General features: G+C 38.8%; 1 protein-coding gene across 5 annotated transcripts in view; it reads right to left on the reverse strand.

Annotated features, from left to right (window-relative positions):
* The window catches only part of BBS4 (Bardet-Biedl syndrome 4), a 46837-nt gene that overhangs the window by 14178 nt on the left and 6878 nt on the right, over nt 1–25781 (reverse strand). For 2 of the 5 annotated variants that reach the window (XM_005685183.3, XM_005685184.3), the window contains exons 2-6: nt 22965–23016; nt 7003–7082; nt 4960–5023; nt 3599–3710; nt 2339–2411 (exon numbers count right to left, since the gene is read on the reverse strand). In XM_005685183.3, the coding sequence (XP_005685240.2) occupies nt 2339–2411; nt 3599–3710; nt 4960–5023; nt 7003–7082; nt 22965–23016 (381 nt within the window). Of the gene's footprint in view, nt 1–2338; nt 2412–3598; nt 3711–4959; nt 5024–7002; nt 7083–9929; nt 9988–22964; nt 23017–25781 lie in introns of those variants that run through there. The other 3 variants (XM_018054677.1, XM_018054676.1, XM_005685187.3) reach the window with 3 other exon arrangements.

The raw sequence follows: 25781 nt of genomic DNA on the forward strand, positions 1-25781 counted from the left end.
TGCTCCATTCCTGCCATTACCTCACTGTGTGTCCTTCAGCAAGTCACTCCACCTCCAAAAGCCTCAGCTTCCTCATCTAAAAGTACAGGAAATCCTCCCTACTTAACAGCTGCTCCAAAAGTCCAATGAGATTATGGCAAGAGGAATTATTCTCCTGCTGCAGCTAGACTGTGGAATACCCTGATGAGTCCAAGAAAGTAAAGCTACAGGTTTTCTACAGGCCACAGGCACTCGTGAAGCATCAGGGCAGAGAATGGATGTTTGAGAAATGACCACCTCTACTGGCACCAATGGACTTGTTATCCCAGATGAGTAATACCAAATGAGCTCTTTCAACCAACTGGACATAAACATCCTCCCTTTTCCCCCCAGCCCGTCCCTGAGCTCACCTGTCTCACTTCCTCTCTATCTCCCTCTATGGACTCATTTTCTCTTCAGTTCAGCCCTTCAAACTGTTTTTTCCAAGGTTCCATCCTCAGCTCACTGCAGAGTGATCTCATCCAATTTCATGGTTTTAATCATCACCTTTGTGTTGACTCCAAAACATGTATCTCTATCCCAGAACACTTGAGCTTCAGATTTCTATATACAGCCATGTATTGGATACATCTCAATTTAGATATCCTACCAGAAGCTACAATACATCATGTCCATAATCTTCTGAAAATAGGATTTAATTCTAATTTGTTATCACCACCCTCTCCCCTAACTTGCTTCTCTTCTTTCCTTATTTCCTATTTCCTTATTTCATGGTTGATTGTCCCATAAACCACCAATCCATCTTTGCATCTGCAGCCCAGTGCCTGGCACACAGCATTCACTCACTTGTTGAAAAAAGTGACTAAATGAACAAAAGAGTAACTCACTTTTCCTTTATCTGTAGCTTTACTTTGGCCTTTGGCTATAAAATACTCAATGGCACAAAGACTTAAACATCTCAGTCTTCAGATCTGCAGAAAAGTGACTGACAAACACATCTGAAAAATAATAGGGCCATAAGAACTGCAGGGAAAACCCATGCTAGCTCTTTCTACTAATCAATCTAATCCTTTACCCTTTGATATCTCTAAGAATCTCCTTCACTCTTAGATGTATCTTTCTAAGAATCACAGTTATTTTGAAAAAACCATCAACATGAAAAAGAACCAAAATAAAGAGAGGAAGAAAAAGACAACTGTGGAAAGCAGAAGAGAACTTCAAAGGGTCAGAGACATGAAGAGGTAACTGTAAGAAAAGACAAAGTTCTTGAAAATTAAAAATATAATTACCAAAATAAAAAATAGTGAATATGAATATAGCTAAAAACAAAAATGATTTGGAAGATATGACTGAGGAAATATCTCTGAATGTACAGCAAAGACAAGGATATGGAAAATATGAGAGGCAAGTTAGAAGACAATGAGAATAGATGTGGAACACGTGTAATAGAGTGGAAAACAGTGTGGCCAACGCTGCTAGTTATCTCCCTGATGTTCACCATCTCTGATTACCTTACTAACAGAAATCTAACTACATTTAGAGTGACGATGTGTCCAACTTAAAAACTATATTTCCCAGTCTTCTTTACAAAACAGGTAGTCGATATAATGTATGTGGAAGTCTGTTGAGGGTTTCTGGGAAAGTCATACTTTCTCGATAAAGGTTATGTCTTTTTCTCTTTGTTGCCTCCTCTTTCTCCCTACTAGAATAATGATGTGGTGTTAGAGCTGTAGCAGCCATCTTGCAGCCATGAAGAAAAAGTCTCAGTGTTGTCAAATCAATGTCAGTAACCACTTACCTGGGCTTCTTGTTACATAAGAAAAAAATAAACTCATAATTTGTGAAGTCAGTGTTTAATGTTTTGTTGCAGTTACACACAATCCCTAAATGATACAGACAATGGAGAGAAAAAACAATCAAAGAACTACTCAAAAAAAAAAAAAAAAAACACCTCTCTATCCAAAGGCAAGGGTCTTCAAAGTGAAAGAGCCAGTTAGTTGAATGCAAGAGAAAAGAAACACATCATGACAACTATTACTGGTATTTCAGAACTCTAATAATAAACAGAAAATCCTCAAAGGTTCTAGACAAGAGTGGGGTTATCAACAAGAATCAGACTAGTAACAGACTACTCATCACCAATACTTATAGCAAGAAAGCTTGGCAGCACTGTCTGCTGAGTTATGAGGAAACCTAACTTTTGATCTTATACCTAGGCCAAATCATCAATCAAGTGTGAGGATAAAATAAAGACAGTTTTGGCATGTAATAACTCAGTAATAAATATAAATGATAGCCCATATGATAAATGAAACCATCAGCTTGTTACTAATAACGAAGAACAAAGTTCCCTACTTACCCAGTCTTTCTGATTAAGTTTAGCTGCTTCATTATATACTTCAATGGCAGCTTTATGTTTTCCCAAAAGAAATCTGGGGAAGAAACACATTTTCTGTAATTATTAACATAAAGCTTTTTATAAAAACCAACCCCACTAGTCCCACATTTGACTCATGTTCCAGCCAGCAGAGAATTTTGGAAGCCTCTTCCCTATGATTGGCTTGTGTGGGTTTAGCCAGTGAGACTCTTATATACCGACAGCAGAATCTCTTGGTAGAGACAGAGCTGGTAGCTGTTCCAAGGCCTTGGTCCCATTCTATACCAATTTTAGTGAAAGTGTTAGTTGCTCAGTCGTGTCCAACTCTGCAACCCCATGGACTATAGCTTGCCCAGCTCCTCTGTCCATGGAATTCTCCAGGCAGGAATCCTGGAGTTGGTAGCCATTCCCTTCTCCACGGCATCTTCCTGACCCAGGGATTGAACCCAGGTCTCCTGTATCTCCTGCATTGCAGGTGGATTGTTTACCATCTGAGCCACCGGGGAAGCCCCAATTTTAATGAAAGTCTTGTGTAATTTATTTTCCCCAATGTACAATAAATGTAGACCAAGAAACAAGCCAAATTAACTCCACATTAAACAAGAATTGCCACAATTTTTCATCATCATGTATTAGGGATATGCCCTTCTCTTCCAAACTAAGTCTCTTTCCTTGATACTAATTCTGGAGACACAGGGGAAAATCAGCCTCTGTGCAAAGACAGCGCAGGTATCGATGACACTGCAGGTTAGAAAGTGCGGGTGGGAACTCCGCAGATCACACTCTACTACTCTGGAGTAGTAAAGCTATTAGTACCTAAAAGCTTATAAAGATTCTAGAGAGTGCCAGAATCCAGGAGCCTTCAGAGGCTTAACAAACACTATAAAACACAATAAACACTTAACAAACACTACAAAACTACTGTGTGTATAGTATTATGCTAAGTATTGGAACAGTAAACAAGAAAAATTCCATGGGTTGGCAATACGATTAGGGTACTTGAAGCACAAAATGTTACTATTTGAGAAATACTATCAGTGCTCTCCTATCAAACTAGAATATGCAGTGTTGGAAATACTCAGTTGCTTTATACTGGTTATCTCATTTTCTCAAATTTCAAAATTAATCCTCGCTCTTCAAAGTGAATTTGTTACATTTCTCTTTAAGCAAGCCCCAGCCAGAGAATGCACTTCACATTATTCTCCACTAGTGCCCTGAGGCCTCCAGGCTGCCAATACTCACAAAGATCTGGCCACCTGCTTGAGGTTATCAGCACACTGAGGGCTGAGAAAAGCACACATCTGAAAGAGTCTTAGGGATTCTTGGATATTTCCTTCCAAGCGAAATATCAAAGCTGCCAAGAGAGAGAAAACACAGAAAATAAAATCATGTTCTAAGAATGGAGCCTGGCATGTGAAAAATTGGAGAAACAGGGAAGCAGGAAATCTTATCAAAGAAACCCCTTGGATAACTGTGTCTTAAAATACAATCAGATATGACTTCAGATGGATTGAAACAAGCAGCAAAGTTGGTGATGAGCTGAAACCCTTTTTTAAGGTATCTGGGACCTACCTGTTTCTCCACTTCCAGCTTCTGACAGGCAGATAATCGGGTGCCTTGTAATTATTCCAGAAACTCTTCACTGTAAGAACATTCTTATAGCTCCTATCAGATGCTCTATTAATCACGGTAATTCCAACTTCACCTGACAGTTTTCAGAGAGTACACCCAAATGGGGCAAGTGCAATAAAAAACCCAAGTCCAACAAGGAGATGCTGGCAAAGAATGCAGTAATATTTCAGAGTTGGTTCTCAGTCTAGCAACCAATCAGAATCAATCATTTTTCCTAGGCCTAAGTTTTCAGAAGATTTACATGCTTAAGTAGTATGAGGCACTGTAAGTCTGGAACTGGTGATATTGGGAATAAATAAGCATTATTTTGCCACAATGTCCTAGATATGTTAATGTATTACCAATTACATCAGAAAATTGCATATTAATCTGAAGACTACAAATGCAGAGTGGGAAACAAAACGATTCATTTACAAATCAAAGTCAGAAAGTTCCTGGTGCCCAAGTAGCAACCAAGAATGCTACTTGGGCACTACAGAGTAAAATTCCAATCAATCCCTCTAATCCCTATATTATTCAGTCCCTATAATATTTGACTTCTGATGACTTCCATTTATTCTCTGCTTTGTCCTGTATACCTCTAGGCTTCTTCCCTTCATCCTGACTCCCGTACAAAAAACCCTCAAGCTTTTTCTCACCTCTTCTAGCTTGACTACAAAGAATTCTTGAAAAGCCTCTTCTGGGCCCAACACTGCTGCAGGAGGCAGCAACCCTAACAACAATTCTGAAAAACACTAGCCAGAAACTAGAATAGGGGTGAAGGACAGTAGCAAGCTTTTTAACAGAACTAGTCACTTCTGAGGTCAAATCCAGCACAGTAATTACATTCTGATTTCAAAAAAACAGTAATACTAAGCAAGAGATTTGTGGAACATTTACTTGAATTTAAGTATTTCATAAGTTGTTCTTTTTCCAGAATCTAGGCAGAGTGTGCATTTCTCTAGCAAGAAGAGAAGAAATATATGTCTCACCTTGGACGTAGATAGCATATTCACATAACCCGTGAGTCTCCTGAAGCTGTTCTTTGATAACAGCCTGAAAAACAAACAATACTTCTGAGTAGTGGTTACATGTCTTCAAGTGTTTTTAAGTAAAGGAAGACATGGACACCTGTCTGCTGTCACCTTGTTTGATCTATACGTTGAGCACATCATGAGAAATGCCAGGCTGGACAAGTTACAAGCTGGAATCAAGATAGGTGGGAGAAACATCAAAAACCTCAGATATGCAAACGGTACCACCCGGATGGCAGAGAGAGAGGGGGAACTGGAAGGCCTCTTGATGAGGGTGAAGGGGGAGAGTGGAAGAGCCGGCTTAAAACTAAATATTGAAAAAATTAAGATCATGGCATCCAGCCCCTTTACTTTCTGGCAGATGCAGGTGGGGAAAGGTGGAAATAGTGACAGATTTCCTCTTCTAGGGCTCTAAGATCACTGTGGATGGTGACTGCAACCACGAAATCAGAGGACATTTGCTTCTTGGCAGGAAAGCTATGACAAACCTAAACACTGTGTTGAAAAGCAGAGACACTGCTCTGCCGACAAAGGCCCAAGCAGTCAAGGCTGTGGTCTTCCCAGTGGTCACATACAGTTATGAGAGGTGGACCGTAAAGAAGGCAGAGCGCCAAAGAGTTGATGCCTTCACGCTGTCGTGCTGGAGAGGACTCCTGAGAGTCCCTTGGACAGCAAAATCAAACCAGTCAATCTTAAGGGAAATCAGCTCTGAATATTCACTGGAAGGACAGACGCTGAGGCTGAGACTCCAGTATTTTGGTCATCTAATGCGAACAGCCAACACACGGGAGAGGTCCCTGATGCTGGGAAGGACTGAGGGTGGAGGGAGAAGAGGGCGTCGGAGGATGGGATGACTGGATGGCATCACCGATGCAATGGACATGAACTTGAGCAAACTTTGGGAGATAGTGATGGACAGAGAAGGCTGGCATGTCGCAATCCACAGGATCACAAAGAGTCAGACATGACTGGGCAACTGAACAACAAGACATGGACAAGGAGTATATGTAAGGAATCAAGAGACCAGGGAAAAAGGAGAAGCAATAGGTATGGAAGGAAGCAGGTAAATTTGGCTACAGAAAAGTTGAATTTGAAATGTCTGTGAAGCATTCAGTATGCATCAGACTGATCCAGCAATCAGGAAGAAGTGTGCAGAACAAGCAGAGAAAGTCAAGGACAGTACACAGGGACAGCCCTAATTCTTAAGAAACAAGCAAAGGAAGAGAAGCCGAAAGAAAGGAAACAGAAGAAGTGGTCAGTAAAAGAAAGGGGAAATAAGGATAGTATCACAGAAGGAAAAAATCTTTCCGAATCCATACTGGAACAAAACATTGCTAGTTCTTTGCACTGCTGTGGGTACAAATGGGACAGGTACAAAAACCACAACCTTAAAAGCATTACAAAGCTCTGAATGCCAAAAAAAGACAATACCAAGGATATATTTTGCATGATGATACTATTCTCTACCAGAAAGTATGCAACATGTATACTGTCACCAAAGATACAGTTTAGAGAAAAGAAAATACACATGGTTTTAAAATGTACAAAGGATCAAGCTCACCACAAGAATTATGAAATACAAGTGAAACACCATTTTTCACCTATCCAGAGATCAAAAAGGTAAACACTATGCTGATTTGAATATATGCTCTCTACCATAAGACCAACAAGTCCCAGAGAGCAGTGGCTCCTTCAGCCTGGTCTTGAAATGAGAAGACACATGGAGCACACTGGAACCTGATCCACAGACTGTGGTTAGACCCCACCAACCTAGAGCCAATCTGAAGGCCTAGGAGTAATAAATAAGGCCACTGACATTTTGAGGTTGTTTGTTAAGCAGCATTATCACAGCAAAAGCTAACTGATACACAAAATGTGAAGAAACAAGATTTCACACATTATTAAAATAATGGGTTATTACCTGCCATACAAACTGAGTGACAGACACACATGCTTAATCAAAGCCTGCCTCTCATGTTCTCTATCACCACAGCCTCTCACCTTGCATGCTTCATAATCCTTCTGGATATAATAGAGATGTATCAACCAGTTCTGCTTCTCCAAAATAGGAAACTCCGAAGCTGGGTTGCATATTTTGACAAAACAAACAAACAGTCATTGTTAGGTTTTCTCCTTGAGCATTGTCCTCATGTCTAAACTAACCAAAAGGAGACTGTAATATCATGTTAAATTCTTCATGCTGCTGACCATTTTTAACCAAAGTGTATTAAAAATGTGTGGATTATTACATTAAGAGATACCTGTCCTACTGGTACAAATTTAATATATATTCCTGTACAGTTTGTGTGGTTCATAATATCAGTTTCTCAACTGATAACTTGCCTGAAGGGAAAAACAGAATCATTCTTTCCCTCTTTTCCTTTCTCTCTCCCGGGTTTTGGAAGGTGAATAAAATGACTTTCCAAAAGATATTTCAGGAGTGTTACTAACAAAATATATATAACATAGTTAATATCACATACAGATCAGAGGACCAAAAATAGCTAAACACAGTCTTAGCAATAGCTCAAATGTGAAACATTATACTGTTGCCCAGTAATGAGAAGTCAACAAGGAGAAAAACATTTCAGACACTGAAAATGATTCACGACAGAGAAACTATGAGTTACTATTCCTTTGAATTCAATTAAAATATAGGTAAAAATTCATTAAGAAGTTAACTTTTCTATGGTAAAAAGGAAGACAGTTATTCACACCAACCTCAGAACAGTGGAGACCTCAATGAAGAAGGAAGAATGAATTAGAAATCAATAAAAAGGAGAATTAAACTCTTTGATGCTTTAGCTATCAAAAAAATTAAAAGCTCTAAAATATATACAGCTAAATGTTTTTATTTATTAAATCTGGCCTGTAAGCACATGGGTATTTGTTATTTTTTATGCATTTTAATACATGATTGAGGTATTCCCTGATTATTTTAATGGTCACTTTTCTCTTTTTGGCCGCACCACACCACATATGGGATCTTAGTTCCAAGACTAAGGATGAACCCTGTGCCCCCTGCAGTGCAGAGTGAACCACTGGACCACCGGGGAAGTTCTGGTGTTCCCTTATTTTTCAAACTGTAAAAGAAAGGGCACACCAGGGGAAGAAAGGGAAATGATTTGTAATCACTCTGTTCCAAAACCTTAGGCAATATAACAACAAAAAACCCAAGACTTACATGTGTATAATATTAATATGATGGGAAGGAAAAAAAGCTTACTGTGACCCAGAATTAACATTGAAAGTGAAAGTCATTCAGTCACATCTGACTCTTTGTGACCCCATGGACCATACAGTCCATGGAATTCTCCAGGCCAGAACACTGGAGTGGGTAGCCTTTTCCTTCTCCAAGGGATCTTCCCAACCCAGGGATCGAACCCAGGTCTCCCACACTGCAGGCAGATTCTTTACCAGCTGAGCCACAATTAAGAATGCTTTTTTCTTTTCCAACAGGAAATAACAATGGAGTTTATAAAGTGAAATTGTGACAGAAATATGGATATAATTTTATAAATAAGAAGAAAGAAAAAAGATTAAATGTTAAGCAACGTAACTCTTCATCTTCCAATTACCCACATTCTCTGACTGGGACCACCCTTCTTCTAGTCAGCAGGGCTTATGTGAGACTCTTCAAAGACTTTTTTTTCCTTCCTTCTCTTCCCCTGAGCCCCAACAATCATCAGATATTATCCATTCCTGTTCTGCCTAACTAACCATTTCCAAAGTTAAACTTCCTACAAAAGACCACACAAATCATCAAGCTTAAAGGCAGATTTGAGTGGGTATGCATGCAATCTTAAAGCAAGTCTCAACTGTATGACCTACCTCACTGTTACCTACCCCTTTTCTAAAGGAAAGGAGACACTGAATCCTTTGAGTTTATAATATCACTATCACTGCTTCTATAGCCTAATGAAAATTATAAAATGCAAATTTGAATCTTTCTTATTATTAAAATCTTGGACTTCCTGGGTAGCGCTAATGATAAAGAACCTGCCTGCCAATGCAGGAGACATAAGAGATGCAGGGTCAATCCCTGGGTTGGGAAGATCCCCTGGAGAAGGGCATGGCAACCCACTCCAGTATTCTTACCTGGAGAATGCCATGGACAGAGGACTCTGGTAGGCTACAGTCCAAAGGTTCGCAAAGAGTTGGACATGACTGAAACGACTTAGCACACAAGCACAATATTATTAAAATCTTATAATAAAAGATGAACTATTTTTTATGTTCCATGGGTGAAGAATGGGAGAAAAGAAAAGTTCAATTTGTAAGCTATCTCAAGGGCCCAGAGGCTCATGAAATGGAGTAGGAATTAGAAGAAGGGAAAGCACCACCAAATTCAAGTGCCTAACAGTCATTTCACACTCTTGATGATATTGTTTAAAAGTTAAAAGAACTCTAAGTTCACCAAAGACTGTACAAATCATTATAGTACCACATATTGTCCTATTACTGTGTAATCTTGGAAAACTTAGTTTCCTCATCTATAAAAAACTCATTCATTCAGCAAATATTCACTGAGTACCAACCACATGCCAGGCACTGTTCTAGGCAATGAGGATACAAAAGTGAACAAAACTGATTATAAGCTTCCAGGGAGCTTGTAATCAGGGCAGAGCTGGGGGCTGGTAAGAGAGTGCTAGCAGAAGGGACAGATGATAATAAGATACCTATTATTTGTGACATTTTCCTCAAACTTAAATAGAAGGATCAGGGGATAAAATATCCCCACAGAGTTGTGAGGACTGAATGACAATAAATATAGAGATTCGAGTACTGTCTGGTACACAGTAAGCCCTAAAGAAGTGCTAGCTGTTGATGTTATTTTTATCATCATTATCATTAGTCAGTTTTGAAGATGAGGAAATTCTAGATACCATAGAAATCCCTATGAATCCTGAATTTAGTTAGAATTTTACCTGTAAATGTGTAAGCTGAATTTCTTGTACTCCAGATCATTGCTCAGTCAAATTCCCCCTACAAACAGGGATACTGGTTCATATATGCTTTAGCAAGTATTAGATTTACCTACTTGATAGATCCTAAAAACAGTAAGACACTTAAGTGCAAAGTAGAGCCTCCTCCTGTATTTTATAGCAGAGCAAGGTAGTCATCTCCCATGCTACACTAAATTTAGGAGTCTATATTACCATGGAGGTCAGGTAACCAGCTGATAATGACACAGCAAGTCTTTCAGCTGTTTGTAAAAAAGATCTCACTCAGCACACTGCCCCCTCCCATTTTTTATCAAGACAAGGTAAAGCCTGACTGTAAAAAGACCTGATTCACATCCTTATCTCCCACATGGCTCTCCACCATCACCAAGGCAGTGGCAGCGGAAGGCTGGTGACCTGGCAACAATACTCCCTTACCCTTCTCTTCTCCTGTTCCCATTCCACTCTTTTGTGACGGCTCTTTCTTTCCTCCTCTTAAGAATGCACCAGACACATCTCAAACAATTCCATAACCAAACAAACATGACATCACAAAAATTCTTCCCTGCAATTTGCCCTATCGTATTTTTATTCTCATAAAAATAACCAAAATTCAAAACTTTACATTAAATTGATAATGGTAGTGAATAGCATCCTGGATATACAAATGTTGTTGTTTAGTCACTAAGTCGTGTCCGACTCTTTTCGACCCCATGGACAGCAGCATACCAGGATTCCCTGTCCTTCACTATCTCTTGGGAGTTTGCTCAAACTCATGTACATCGAGTTGATGATGCTATCCAACCATTTCATCCTCTGTTGCCCCCTGCTCCTTCTGCCCTCGATCTTTCCCAGCATCTGGGATAATGAGCAGAAAATTACTGTGCTTTGAATTTTTAATTAAAAAATTTTCTACAATGACTAAGGCTTTTGTAAGTACATTATAAATGAACGCTTCTTTGGTAACAGATCTCATTAAGGAGAAGACACGTAGCACATAGGATTTTTACATGTAGAAGTCCAATCTTCAATCAGTAACGGACTTCTGTGGGACTTAGAGCAAGTAATTTAAGTATCTGGGCCTCCATTTTTCCCCCCATAATTTTCACTGGGGAAAATTATGAAAAATCTGCAAGTGGTTATTCAACAAGTTAATTTCCTCATGTTAAAATAGGAACTATAATACTTTTCTACCTCAGTATATTACTGGGGATATCAAAAGAAATAACAAATCCTGAAATATGGAAGACATTTTTGTGATATCAATTTGAGCTCTGTATCAGACAGAGTCTAATGAGGAAACAGAAACTACTTGAGGATTTAAAACAAAAGGGCTTCAATGCTGCGAACAGGTGAGGGAAGAAATGAGAACCAATAGGGAAGAGTGATGCAAATCAGAGGTTAGCATGGGAGCAAGTCACTGCCACCTCTGGACTGAGGGAAAAACATAGGGAATGTATTGCTACCGGTACCTAAGGCTGAGGTTACCTGGAAGAAGCTCAAAGCATATGGCCTGACTGGCAGAAGCAACAAGAGACGCTTCAGAAACAACGCTACTCCTCCAACTTCCCAAAGCAGAGAGAAAGAAGGGAAAGCCCTGTCTTCTCCTTCCTCCCACCTTCCAATCTCCTGCCAGTTCCCCTCACTTGCTAATCCAGCCAGAAACTGTGCTGACACCAGAGCCTAGGAAGGAATGAAGCCCGGAAGGGTCTGCTCCTCACAATACTCAGCAGAGAAGGGAAGGGTGAGGAATGGAGGATCTGAGGGCAAACAGCTCCAGGATCAGCAGAAATGCCACCTCTGCTCAGGAATATAAACGATGATGAAGGAGGCAGAAACTAGACTGACTCAGCAGTCACCTGAGGATACGTGCTAGAAGATAGCTTTATAAAAAAATATTCAACTACTACCTTTCCAACAGGTTTGCCTCTCATGAACTTAAAATGGGATGAGGAAGAAAGGAAAAATTCATATAACAGATTATGGTTTTACTACATACCCTGTGTGCATGTGTGCTGAGCCGTGTCCGAATCTTTTTGATCCCATGGACTATAAACCTCCAGGCTCCTCTGTCCATGGAATTTTACAGGCAATACTGGAATGGCTTGCCATTTCCTCCTCCATGGGATCCTCCCAATCCAGGGATCGAATCTGCATCTGCTGCAATGCGCGTGGATTCTTGACCACTGCACCACTGAGGAGGCCCTTACTACACACCCTAGATTATTTTAAACTATCTTACTTTCTAAAATCAAAACTTAATTCCCCATATTTATATATGATATTTTATATATTTATATGGTTTACTTATATCTACAATAATATGAACATTAATTTATATATATATATAGCACAAAGTGTTTTCTCCTTGTTATTCCATTGAATATTCCCATGAGCCTAGTGAGTCATACAATTTTGGGACTATTCACAAATGAGGAAATTAAGATTCCAGAGGTTAAGTGATTTGCCTATATTCAAGAGCTTATTAATGGAAGAGGCAGGGCTATATCGAGGCCTCCAAATTACTCATTTAACCACACCAAGTTTCTGTCCCAACTGTAAAGAACTTTCCAATTTTATACATTTTAAAACTGGAAAGTCCTTTATAATTGGGATGAAACTTGGTGTAGTTAAATGAGTAACTTAGCAACACAACATTAATAATGATATCAAAGTTTTCCTATTATCAAAAAAAAGCAGAACAGGACTTTTGACATATTATGGTAGCAAGATTTTCAATTAAAAAAAAGTTAAAACAACCATACATACATATAGTAAAAATAAAACTGAAAGGACAGAGAGAATATTAAAGACTCTGTCCATCCCCCCTCCTCGCTAGAAACTGTTATTTTCTAAGGAATCTCTATGCATAATTAAGCATATGGGAAAGTGTACACATACACAAAGGGGATTATATTAAATGTATTTGGAAACTTTGCTCATATCTACTGAACTTAAGTACATCCTTCCCAGTGACCCAGCAATCCTGCTACTAAGTGTACATAAGTACAAATCCTGCTACATAAGTGTACCCAAAAAAACATACCCTTTAAGGATGGCATTATGCATAACATCTCAAAATGAAAGTATCCCAAATGTTCATTCCAAGTAAAATGAATAAACTGGGGTATCACCCCATAATGCAATACTATGTTATAATGGAAAAAAACAGCCATTATTGCATGGAACAAGATACATGAATACCACAAAGATAATTTTGAGCAAGGAAGTCAGATACTGAAACCTATGCACTGAATGATTCCATCCACTTTTATCAAGTTCACAAGTAGGTAAAACCCTGTCTACAAGGTAGAAGTTAAATACCTAAGTGACCATCTTTGAAAGGAGTAGTTAATGACTGGTAGGAGGTATGAGGGAGGCCTCTAAGATGTTGATGATGTTCTATAATTTAATCAAGATGGTGAGTACAAGGACTTCCTTGGTGGCACAGTGGATAAGAATCCGCCTGGCAATACAGAGGACACAGATTCGAGCCCTAGTCCAGGAAAATTCCACATGCGGTGGAGCAACTAAGTCTGTGTGCTCTAACTATTGAGCCCGCTCACCCTAGAGCCGGAGCTCCCCAATAAGAGAAATCATTGCAATGAGAAGCCCACACACCACAAGGAAGAACAGCTCCCCTCAACCAGAGAAAGCCTGCACAAAGCAATGAAGATCCAGTGCAGCCAAAAATAAAATAATGAATTAAAAATAAATACATACATTCGTTTTATGTTTGAAAAAAAGATGGTGAGTACATGGATATGTTCACTTTGTAAAAATGTATTAAGCTATATAATTATAACATGTACTTTTCTGTATATATGGCATATGTTAATAAAAGTGTCAAGAATCAAATTAAACACCCCCACAACCAAAAACATTAATTTCTGCAATATCAATGTAGAAGAGGTGGGGGCACACAACTCAGTCTGAGGGTAAGGGTCATAACCTCCTAGACAAGACACAAAAAGCATTAACTATAAAGGAAAAAAATTAATAAATCACCCTCATCAAAATTAAAACTTCTGATCAAAAAAGGAGTCAAAAATGGCAGTGGCTAAAAGACAAAGAAAGCGAAAAGCCTCTGAAAATGGAACAATGGAACAAAAGAAAATCCATGGACCAGAGTGAGAACTTCAGGTGAAACAAACACACCCACTTCTTGGCTAGCCCAATTTGCATAGAGCAGGCTCAGCAGGGAGAAGACAAAATGAATAAAAAGACAAAGCAAGACAGATTGAGGCCTCTCCTTTGGAGTCGGCCCACTCTCACACCTCGAGGGTGTACTATCCTTTGCTTGCCAAATAAAACTCTTGAGCTGTAACCAAGCTGTTAAAAAAAAAAAAAATTGATCATCAAAAGATGCACTGCTATATGACTTCATGACAAGAAGTTCAAGCACAGACAGACAAAATTTACTTTCAGGGACGGAAATCAGAACAATGGTTCCCTCTAGGGAACTGAAGGAAGGACTGATTGGGAAGGGGCTGGAAGAAACTTTCTGGGTGATAAAAATATTTAACTCGTCCTACACTGGTGCCCCACTCTAGCACTCTCGCCTGGAGAATCCCATGGACGGAGGGGCCTGGTAGGCTGCAGTCCATGGGGTCACTAAGAGTCGGACTGAGCGACGACTGAGCGACTTCCCTTTCACTTTTCACTTCCATGCACTGGAGAAGGAAATGGCGACCCACTCCAGTACTCTCGCCTGGCAAATCCCATGGACGGAGGGGCCTGGTGGGCTGCAGTCCATGGGGTCGCTAAGAGTCGGACTGAGCGACGACTGAGCGACTTCCCTTTCACTTTTCACTTCCATGCACTGGAGAAGGAAATGGCGACCCACTCCAGTGTTCTTGCCTGGAGAATCCCAGGGACGGGGGAGCCTGGTGGGCTGCTGTCTATGCGGTCACACAGAGTCGGACACGACTGAAGCGACTTAGCAGCAGCAGCAGGTGATGACTACATGTTATTTGTCAAAATTCAAAAACTGGGCACTTAAAATTTATAGATTTTACTATCATTGGGGAAAAATAAAAGATGTATATACTACCTTTTAAATGAAAAGTTAACACTATTCCTCAAAAACATCAAATAAAATTACGTCATCAAGTGGAGCCAGCAATTCCACTTCAGACTATATACCCGAAAGAGCTGAAATCAGGGAGCCCCTTTCTACAGTGGTGCCAAAATGATTCCAAGGAAGTTAAAGCCACATTGCGATGAGGCCCTGAATAGCAGTGAGGTGGGCAGTCAGCCACTAATTGGGCACGTTCATCTTCATCTACTGGCCTCACCCTACACCACAATGAGGGGACATTCAGTCACAGAGGCTAGATCAATGTTCTCATTAAAACAGCTAACAGAAATGCTGAACACTTCTGGAAGGGCCAGTTTGCAAAGGCTCCAGCCTTGTCAACATGGAAGCCTCATCTGCAATGTGGGGGCTGATGGATCTGCCCTACCAGGAAGTCCTGCCCCTCCATCATTGCTCTCCAGTTAAGAAGTGGAAGGCAAATAAAAAAGAACAAGGGGAGTCCAACGACAACATGAGCTTTTTGACTATATCTCTTATGTAACATATTCAATAAAAAGCTGAAGTCCTAGAAAAAACAAAAAAAACGTAGGTACTCAAACGTATTTATTTATACATCAACATTCATGGCAGTGATACTGACAATAGTGAAAAGGCAGAAACAACTCTTAAGTCCATCAACAGATAACTGGATATACAAAATATTTACTGTATGTACAAACAACAGAGTATCATTTAGCCTTAAAAAGTAATGAAATCTATTCAACATGCTATAACACAGATGAACCTTGAAAATATGCTAAGTGAAATAAGTCAGAAACAACAGGATAAATGTTGCATAATTCTGCATATATGAATGCAATATTGAGAATATGCAAATTCACAGACACAGTATTGGGTTGGCTTGAAAAGTTCATTTGGTTTTCTTCTGTATGATGGCTCTAGCTGCACTCAGTTGTCTTTAACGTCATTCAAAACAATTTTGTTAGATTCTACTGTGACAACTGTCATATCAGCATGCATTTTTTTAAAATTTATCAAAATTGGTCAATTTTTCTGTAGCCACTTTAATACTAAAGATGGAAGAAGAAAGCCAACATTTTTGGCATATTATGCTTTATTATTTTAAGAAAGGTAAAAACACAACTAAAACGCAAAAAAAAAAAAAGGTTTGTGCAGCATATGTAGAAGATGCTATGACTAAATCAAACGTGTCAAAATGGTTTGCAAAGTTTCATGCTGTAGATTTCTCGATAGATGATGCTCAGTTGGGTATACCAATTGAAGTTGATAGTGATCAAATCAAGACATTGAGAACAACCATATTTTTACCATGTAGGAGATAGCTGACACACTCAAAATATCCATGTCAAGCAATGAAAATCATTTGCAGCAACTTGGTTATGTTAATCACTTTGATGCTTGGGTTCCCCATAAGTTAAGTGAAAAAAACCTTGACTATATTTCCATTTGTGATTCTCTACTTAAACATAATAGAAACTTTTACATTTTTAAAATGAATACTTTTAAAAATGAATATTTTTAAAATGAATGGGTTGCCATCTCCTTCTCCAGGGGAATCTTCCCAACCCAGGGATTGAACCCAGGTCTCCCACATTGCAGGCAGATGCTTTAACTTCTGAGCCACCAGGGAATTCCCAAAACGAATATGACAATCAACAAAAAGTGGATACTGTACAATAACGTGGAATGGAAGATATCGTGGGGCAAGCGCTATCAACCACCAACTACCAAACCAAAGGCTAGTCTTCATCCAAAGAAGGTGATATGTTGTATGGTGGAACTGGAAGCGAGTCCTCTATTTATAAGCTCCTTCTGGAAAACCAAATGATGAATTCCAACAAGTACTGCTCCCAGTTAGACCAAATAAAGGCAGCACATGATGAAAAGTCTCCAGAATTAATTACTAGAAAATGCATAATCTTCCATCAGGATAAAGCAAGACTGTATGTTTCTTTGATGACCAGGCAAAAACTGTCATGTCTTGGCTGAGAAGCTCTGAATCATCCACCATATTCACCAGGCATTGCACCTTTGGATTTCTATTTATTTTGGTCTTTACAGAAGTTTCTCAATGGAAAAAATTTCAATTCCCTGGAAGACTGTAAAAGGTACCTGGAACAGTTCTTTGCTCAAAAAGATAAAAAGTTTTGGGAAGATGAAATTATGAAGTTGCCTGAAAAATGGCAGAAGGTAGTAGAACAAAACAGTGAATACGCTGTCTAATAAAGTTCTCGGAGAAAATGAAAAATGTAAAAACCAGAGGAACTTTTTGGCCAAACCAATAGAATAGAGGATACCAGGGGCTAGAGGTGAGGGGAAATGGAGAGTTTATATTTACTGGTTAAGATAATTTGTTTGGGATGCTAAAAAAGTTTTGAAAACAGATGACAGTGATGGTTGCACAACATGGTGAATGCCACTGATGCCACTGCACTGTACTTTTAAATGATTAAAGAAGCAAATTTTATGTGTGCTTTGCGACAATTTCTTAAAACTTCATTTATTAAAAAATACTTTAAAAGCAAACCGCAAGCTGAGACCAAGTTTCTCACCTAGTAAATAGATTGTCTCAGATTGTAAATTAAATTCATCCTAGCCTATGCGGCCACTCCAAAATGGGTAAGGTCTTCAGTGAAGACTCCTTTAAGGAAGGAAATAAGCCCATGAAGTAAATCAATTAACTCACCTCAACTGAAAGCCAGAAAAAAGTTTTCTTAGTTATCTGAGGTCATATCATGGGAGGAAAACAAAGAAGATATAAGTAGCCCCATGTAGGATATTTTTTCTCAGAACCATCAAGTAGTTCTGTAAACAATTCCAAATAAGTTGCTTGTTCTTGAAAAAGTCTTAATATATTTAGACAAGAATCCCAAATAAAAAGTTGTTTATCCCTTCCAGTGAGCTGGCACTCACTACCCTTAAGACTGGAGTCAAGCTAGGATATTGGCCTCTCAAGCTGAGGAGGGGAGGGTGTGGGAGACAACATCCAAACTCAGACTCAGAACTTCTCAGTTAAAATGCCATGGCTGCTGCTTGTTCAAATAAAGTCTCTCTGCCTGTTCATTCAACTTATGTGTGAAGTCCCCATGTTAAACTTACCAACTTCCTACAGTCTACCTTCTACTGAAGTATCATACTCTTTAACTACAGCAGTGGCTCTCAATCAGGAGCAATTTTGCACCCTAGGGAACATCTGGCAATATCTGGAGACATTTCTGGTTGTCACAACTGGGTGCTACTGACATCTAATAAGTAGAGATGAAGAATACAATTACCATCTTGCAATATACAGGACAGCTCCCCCAACAAACAATTTATCTTGACCAAAAAGTCAATAGTACCAAGATTGAGAAAATCTAAACTAGAGATTAAAAAGATATTTAGGATTTTTTTAATTTTATTGAAGTATGTGTGTGTGCTCGGTCATGTCTGACTCTTTGCAACCCCATGGACTGTAGCCCGCCAGGCTCCTCTGTCCATGGAATTTTCCAGGCAAGAATACTGGAGTGGGTTGCCAGTTCCTACTCCAAGGGATCTTCCTGACCTGGGGATCAAATACATTTATCTTGCATCTCCTGCACTGGCAGGCAGATTCTTTACCACTGTGCCATCAGGAAAACCTCTTATTGAAGTATAGTTGATTTCCAGTGTTAATTTCTGCTATACAGCAAAGTGACTCATCTATATCTATCTATTCTTTTCATATTCTTTTCCATAATGGTTTATCATGTGAAACCTCAGTGAAAGTCGCTCAGTTATGTCCAACTCTTTGCAACCCCACAGACTACACAGTCCATGGAATTCTCCAGGCCAGAATACTGGAGTGGGTAGCCATTCCCTTCTCCAGGGAATCTTTCCAACCCGGGGATTGAACCCAGGTCTCCCACAATGCAGGCGGATTCTTTACCAGCTGAGCCACCAAGGAAGCATGCTCACAGACACAGAGAACAGACTTGTGGTTGCCAAGGGGCAGAGAAGTGAGGGAGGGAAGTATTGGGAATCTGGAACTAGCAGATGCAAACTACTATTCTCAGGATGGATAGACAAGGTTCTACTGAATAGCACAGGGAACTAAATCAATATACTATGATAAACCTTTATCACGATTCTGAACACAGTACTATGATTTTGTTCATACTAGATTTTCAATATACTATAATATATACTGCTTCATATACTAAATACATACTATTTCATATACTCTGTTACATGCTATTTCAACAAAATACTAGATTTTCAATATACTATGGTAAACCTCTATCATAGTATACTGAATCTAGTTCCCTGTGCTATACAGTAGAGCCTTGGTGTCTATCCCTCCTATATATCGTAGTTTGAAGTGAAGTCGCTCAGTTGTATCTGACTCTTTGCAACCCCACTGACTGTAGCCCACCAGGCTCCTCCATCCGTGGAATTTTCCAGGCAAGAGTACTGGAGTGGGTTGCCATTTCCTTCTTCAGGGGATCTTCCTGACCCAGGGATCAAACCCGGGTCTCCTGCATTGCAGGCAGACGCTCTACCGTCTGAGCCACCAGGGAAGCTCATGTCGTAGTTTGCATCTGCTTATTCCTACTCCCAATACTTCCCTCCCTCACTTCCCTGCCCCTTGGCAACCCCAAGTCTGTTCTCTGTGTCTGTGAGTGCGCTTCTGTTTCACAGATACATCAATTTGTGCCATATTTTAGATTTCGCATGTATGATATCATATGGTGTTAGTCTTTCTCTTCCTGACTTTGTTTAGTATGACAATCTCTAGGTCCACCCATGTTGCTGCATTATCTCATTCTTTTTAATGGTTGGTAATTTTCTGTGTGTACACACACACATATATATGTACACACACACACACACCATCTTCTTCATTCAGTCATCTGTCAGTAACATTTAGGTTCATTACATGTCTTCGCTTGGTAAATAGTGCTGCTATGAACACAGGGAAGCATGTATCTTTTTGAATTAAGAGTTTTGTCTCTGTATATGCCCAGGAATGGAACTGCTTGATTATATGGTAACTCCAATTTTAGTTATTTGAAGAACCTCCATACTGTTTTCCATAGTGGCTGCACCAATTTACATTCCCACCAACAATGTAAGAGGGCTCCCTTTCCTCCACATTCCCTCCAGGATTTACAATTTGTAGCCTTTTTAATGATGAAGACTCTGATCAATGTGAGGCAGTACCTCATAGTTTTGATTTGCATTTCTCTAATAATTAGTAATTAGGAGCATCTTTACATGTGCCTGCTGGCCATCTGTGAGACATCTAAAGATTGCACAGTGAAATATGGAAGCTTTCTGTTCAAAATACTACCCTGATTTTTAATTTGTCAAAGTTCACTAATCCTTAGGGCTGATTTTTTCCTGTTTTCTTTATACTTCCCTATGTTTTTCAAATTTCTATAAGCTTATGCTGATTTTCTCATTAGAAATTAAGACACTTACTCCTTGGAAGAAAAGTTATGATCAACCTACACAGCAATATTAAAAAGCAGAGACATCACTTTGCTAACAAAGGTCATCTAGACAAGGCTATGGTTTTTCCAGTAGTCATGTATGGATGTGAGAGTTGGACTATAAAGAAAGCTGAGAGGCGAAGAATTGATGCTTTTGTACTGTGGTGTTGGAAAAGACTCTCGAGAGTCCCTTTGGCTGCAAGGAATTCCAACCAGTCCACCCTAAAGGGGATCAGTCCTGGGAGTTCATTGGAAGGATTAATGTTGAAGCTGAACGCCAATACTTTGGCCACCTGATGTGAAGAGCTGACTCACTGGAAAAGACCCTGATGCTGGGAAAGACTGAGGGCAGGAGGAGAAGGGGACGACAGAGGATGAGATGGTTGGACGGCATCATCGACTCAATGGACATGGGTTTGGGTGGATTCTGGGAGTTGGTGATGGACAGGGAGGCCTGGCGTGCTGCGGTTCACGGGGTTACAAAGAGTCGGACATGACTGGGCAACTGAACTAAACTGAACTATATTTATATATGAATTGCACCCCTGACACTGTGCAATACAGTGGTATTGCAAATGTGTAAAATGGTTGCCCAAAGGCAAAGCAACCTTAGCTAATTAACAGAAAGATCCAAATCAACAGATTTTATCTTCCAGACATTTCACTTGGCCCTGTTCACATACCTGGAATATTCTATTTAGTCCTAAAAATGCTCTACTTCCAAGATGGCCAACAAATTTCACTATAGAGCCAAAGCAATAATGGCAAAAGAGTTCTAAACTCTCACATGGAAAGAGTTGAAACTGGAAATGTTTAACCTTCAAAAGGATGGACCTAGGGAATACACACTGCACTTTAATTATTTGCTTATATTCCCTATGCCCTGAAGACTGTCAATTCCCTGAGGGCAGAATCCATGCCCTATTTATCTGTGCATTCCAAATACTTGGACCCTGCTAAGTACTCACATGTATGAGGGGTTCAAGAACAGGAAAAACTAAACTTTAATACCAGAAACCAGAAAGTGGTTGCTCTGCACTGGGGAAGGGAGGAAGAACTGACTGGAAAGGGCACTATGGCACTGCTTAATTTTATAGCATACTTGTCAGATATGTCCCTTTTCCAATAGCTATAAACTTTTCATCTCATTAGCCTGAATTGGGCATGGGCCAATTCTTGATTGGTGTATATTAATTACAATTTTCCTGGACTGGAAGTCAACTGAATCACACAGCATGACCCTGGAGGAAGTATGAAAAGAATAATGGAGGGATGATTACAATATCCACAAGTCCCAAATCACCCTACTGATTAAATGAACAGATATCACAGCAAGAAGATTCTCATGTCCAGAAATGGTGTTTAAAATATTAGCAATGGGGACTTCCCTGGTGGTCCAGTGGCTAAGATTCCTTGCTCCCAAATGCAGGGGCCCTTTGATCCCTGGTCAGGGAACTGGATCCCACATGCCAGATCCTGCATGCCACAACTAAGACCCAGTGCAGCCAAATAAATACATACAAATATTAAAAAAAAAAAAAGCAATGATGTTAGACATTGGCAGAATTCATCTAAATTTCACAAATAATCTACATCGTAGATGTACTGTTCTTTCAGTGAAAGCTGTTCCCCCGCCCCCCCAAAAAAGACAAAACCCTTTGAAAATAGATTCCTGAAAGTTAATTTTTCCAACAATTTGTTCAAAGAATAACAGAAATGCCCCAAGTAAACACTTTATTCACAAAATAAAAACTCTTAGCAAACAACAGGAGAACGCATGCTGCAAAACGGCACATAGCCTAGTGACTATAACTTGGGCATGCAAACAAGAGCAACACACAAGGCCCTGGGCAACTCACACCCCTTCCATGTTTCCTCATCTAGCAGATAATAAATAAATGAACAAACAATAAAACAGATGGTCTCTCCTGCTGAACAAAAAGTTCAGGTATTTTCTAAGGCCTTGGAAGTTGATAAGACGCCCAGTCTTTTAGAACTGGGTGCACATGGAAGAACATCCAGTAGAGTCACTGACAAACTTGATGCAAACCCTCCTAAGACCTCCTAGGTTAACAAATGAAGAAATCTTATTCCTCTGTATAATACGTACCTCTATTGAATTTTATTTTTTTAATTAATTAATTTTTTGCTGTACCTCACAGCACCTTACTTAGATGAGGGATCTAACCTGGGCCCCCGGCAGTGAGAGCACTGAGTCCTCACCAAGTTAGGCTTCCCAGACTTTTTATAAAACCTCACACTTATTCAACACACATATACATGAGATTATCTGAGGCCTGATCTATACTATAGGAACTTTATAGTGGTTTTTCCACAAGCAGAAAGTTAGTACACATTTATATATTAAAATAAAACCCCATTCAATATACTTTTAGGTAAAATCAATCCCCTAATATCTAACAACTTCACAAAATGAAAGCTAGATATGGCAGAATAGAAAAATCAAATCTGTGCAAATATACAGACGCAATGAAATTATATACAGACCTTTTTTCAGCACGGGTTTTTGAGATTCAGCAGACACAGGAAGCTGAGTTCTCTGAAATGAAGAAGCCTATGTTAAAGTATCGCCACAAATCTTGCTAGCTTAAAGAAGCATTCAAATACAAATCATCAGCTCTCCAATCATGCAAGCAATCTATTAACTGCATAAAAGTACAAAGAATTATTTTGAATATGGTTTGAAAACCAAATGTCAAGTTGTACTTTTGCTGTCCCAACTATTAATAATGCATATTTATTATATATACTTACAATGTGCATTTACTATATAGAACTGTAATGCATGATATAAAGTATACAAATAAATATGCTATGTTCTTAGACATAAATATTAGTATTACACTTAATGCTATACTGCTTTGCACCCAAACCAAAAAAGTGACAATAAGAGGAAGCTTATAAGGTCATCTACACAGAGATGGTCTAGCACGCAATTCTAGGATGGAATATTTTTTAAAAGCCATTATTTAATATCATAGACACACTATTTTATACTATAACTTGGCATAAAATCTTCAAATGAATTTTTTTTTTTTAATCTGGCTCCCATGTTGTGTCTAAGAAGCTTCCCAGGTGGCACCAGTGGTAAAGAACCTGCCTGCCAATGCAGGGTATAAGTAAGAGATGCAGACTCAGTGTGGGTCAGGAAGAATCCCTGCAGGAGGGCATGGCCACCCACTCCAGTATTCTTGCCTCGAGAATCCCATGGACAGAGGAGCCTGGCAGGCTGCAGTCCAGAGGGTCGCACAGAGTTGGACAGGACTGAAACGACTTAGCATGCATGCATGTTGTACATAAGCAAAAATGATGGCTGAAAATTTCCAGAAGTAATGAGACATGCTAATCTTTAGATTCTGGATTCTCAACCAATTCTAACCAAGTTAAATGAAAATAAATCCACACTTAGATACATCATAGGACCTCAGCAGTGACAATAAGTTCTTAAAACCAGCCAAAGGAAAAAAACGTATCACCAGATTATCTGCAACAAAACGACAATTAGACTGACAGGTGACTTCTCAACAATTAAAAATAGAAGATAATATCATTGACATTCTAAGAATAATTAGAATTAGTACCTTACCCAAGAGTAAAGTACTAAGTAAAGTGAATATTAACCTAGACATGAGATCAGAAAACTATGGCTCACAGGTCAAATCCAGCCTATGTTTATATGGCTTGCAAGCTAAGAATGACTTATACATTTTTCATATTAAAAAATTTTTTTAATATTTTAAAACACATGAAAATTATATAAAATTCAAACTTCAGTGTCTACAACCAAAATGTTATCAAAACAGTTACACTCACATGTTTACATATTGCCTATGAATGATCTCCACTCTAAGTGTATACCTGTCTTACTTGTGACAGAGAATATATGGCCCATGAAGCTCAAAATATTTACAACTGGCCCCCTAAAAAACAGTTTGTCAACTCCCAATCTGAACTTTTACACCAATCAAAACTAACATTCAAGAACAATGGCAAAATTTAAAAGTCTTTCAGACAAAATTTGAGTTTTTATAATTTCTAAATAAACTTTTAATAAACATACATTAGGAAAAAGGAAAATAATCTCAGAGAAAGGAGCGGAACAACTAAAGGAACTGGTAAAATAAAGTATAAGCATCTACTTACTGAATAAAACAAACAAAAAGTATAATTTGTGGGGCTGAACTGAGATATACAAAAACTAAAACACTGAACAATGGCATAACTGGCAGAAAGCAATGGGTAATAAAACATTTGATGATCCCTCTATTATTCAGATTTAAATATGAACTTTAGGTTAAATATATATTATTTTAAAAATTTGAATACTCTCTTAAGGAAGATGAAAGTCAGAATAGGAGAAAAAAATGAAATTCTCTAGTTAAAGACAGATTGCCAGAATTGTTTTTTTTTTGAATCTAGATATATGCTATTTTGTGTAACAAAACATCTAAAACAAAAGGGCAAAGGAAAACAAAGTAAAAGGGAGAATAGATACACCAAAAATACAGAGGCAAAAAGGAAAAGTACCAATATTAACATTTAGACAAAACAGACTTCAAGAAAAAAGCTTCATCAGGAAAATGAAAACAAAACAGATTGAAAACTAATACGGAAAGGGCAAATTTTAAAGCCTTTAAAAAAATACATAGGGTAGGGAAGTCTTCAACAAGATATAAAAGCACAAACCAATTAAGACAAGACATAAACATTCAACTACATTGCAATTAATAACTTCTGGGGACTTCTCTGGTAGTCCAGTGGTTAGGACTTGGTTATTTCAGTGCTGTGGCCTCAGGTTCAACCCGTCAGGGAACTAAATAAGACCCCCTGAGCTGCGCAGCACAACCAAAACTAATAACTTCTGTTCCAAAAAGGAAGCAAAGACTGAAGACTGAGGGAAGATATATGCAATACAAAACAAAGCTAAAAAGACAAGTAACAGGCAGTAACTCTAAGTATTACAAGTCAGTAAGAAAAACAAATATTGAGGTAGAAAACTGAATAAAACACAAGACCTAGGCACTGCAGAGAAAAGGAAATGAAGACAACCAACAACACTAATTACGAATCAGGGAAATGTAAATTACTATCATTTAAGATTTCATATCCACCATGTTGGCAAAATTTAAAGCTGTAACTATAACAACGATGTGAGCAATGGGAACTGGTGGTAGAAGCATAAATAGCTACAATCATCTAAAAATTTCCCATAAGCTATAAAGTTAAAGATGTATGTAGCCCATAAACCAGCAATCAATCCATTTCTAGGAATACTCTGGGGGAAACTCTTAGATCAGGAGACAT

The sequence above is a fragment of the Capra hircus genome, chromosome 10 (assembly GCF_001704415.2).
Source record: "Capra hircus breed San Clemente chromosome 10, ASM170441v1, whole genome shotgun sequence".
Classification (NCBI taxonomy): domain Eukaryota; kingdom Metazoa; phylum Chordata; class Mammalia; order Artiodactyla; family Bovidae; genus Capra; species Capra hircus.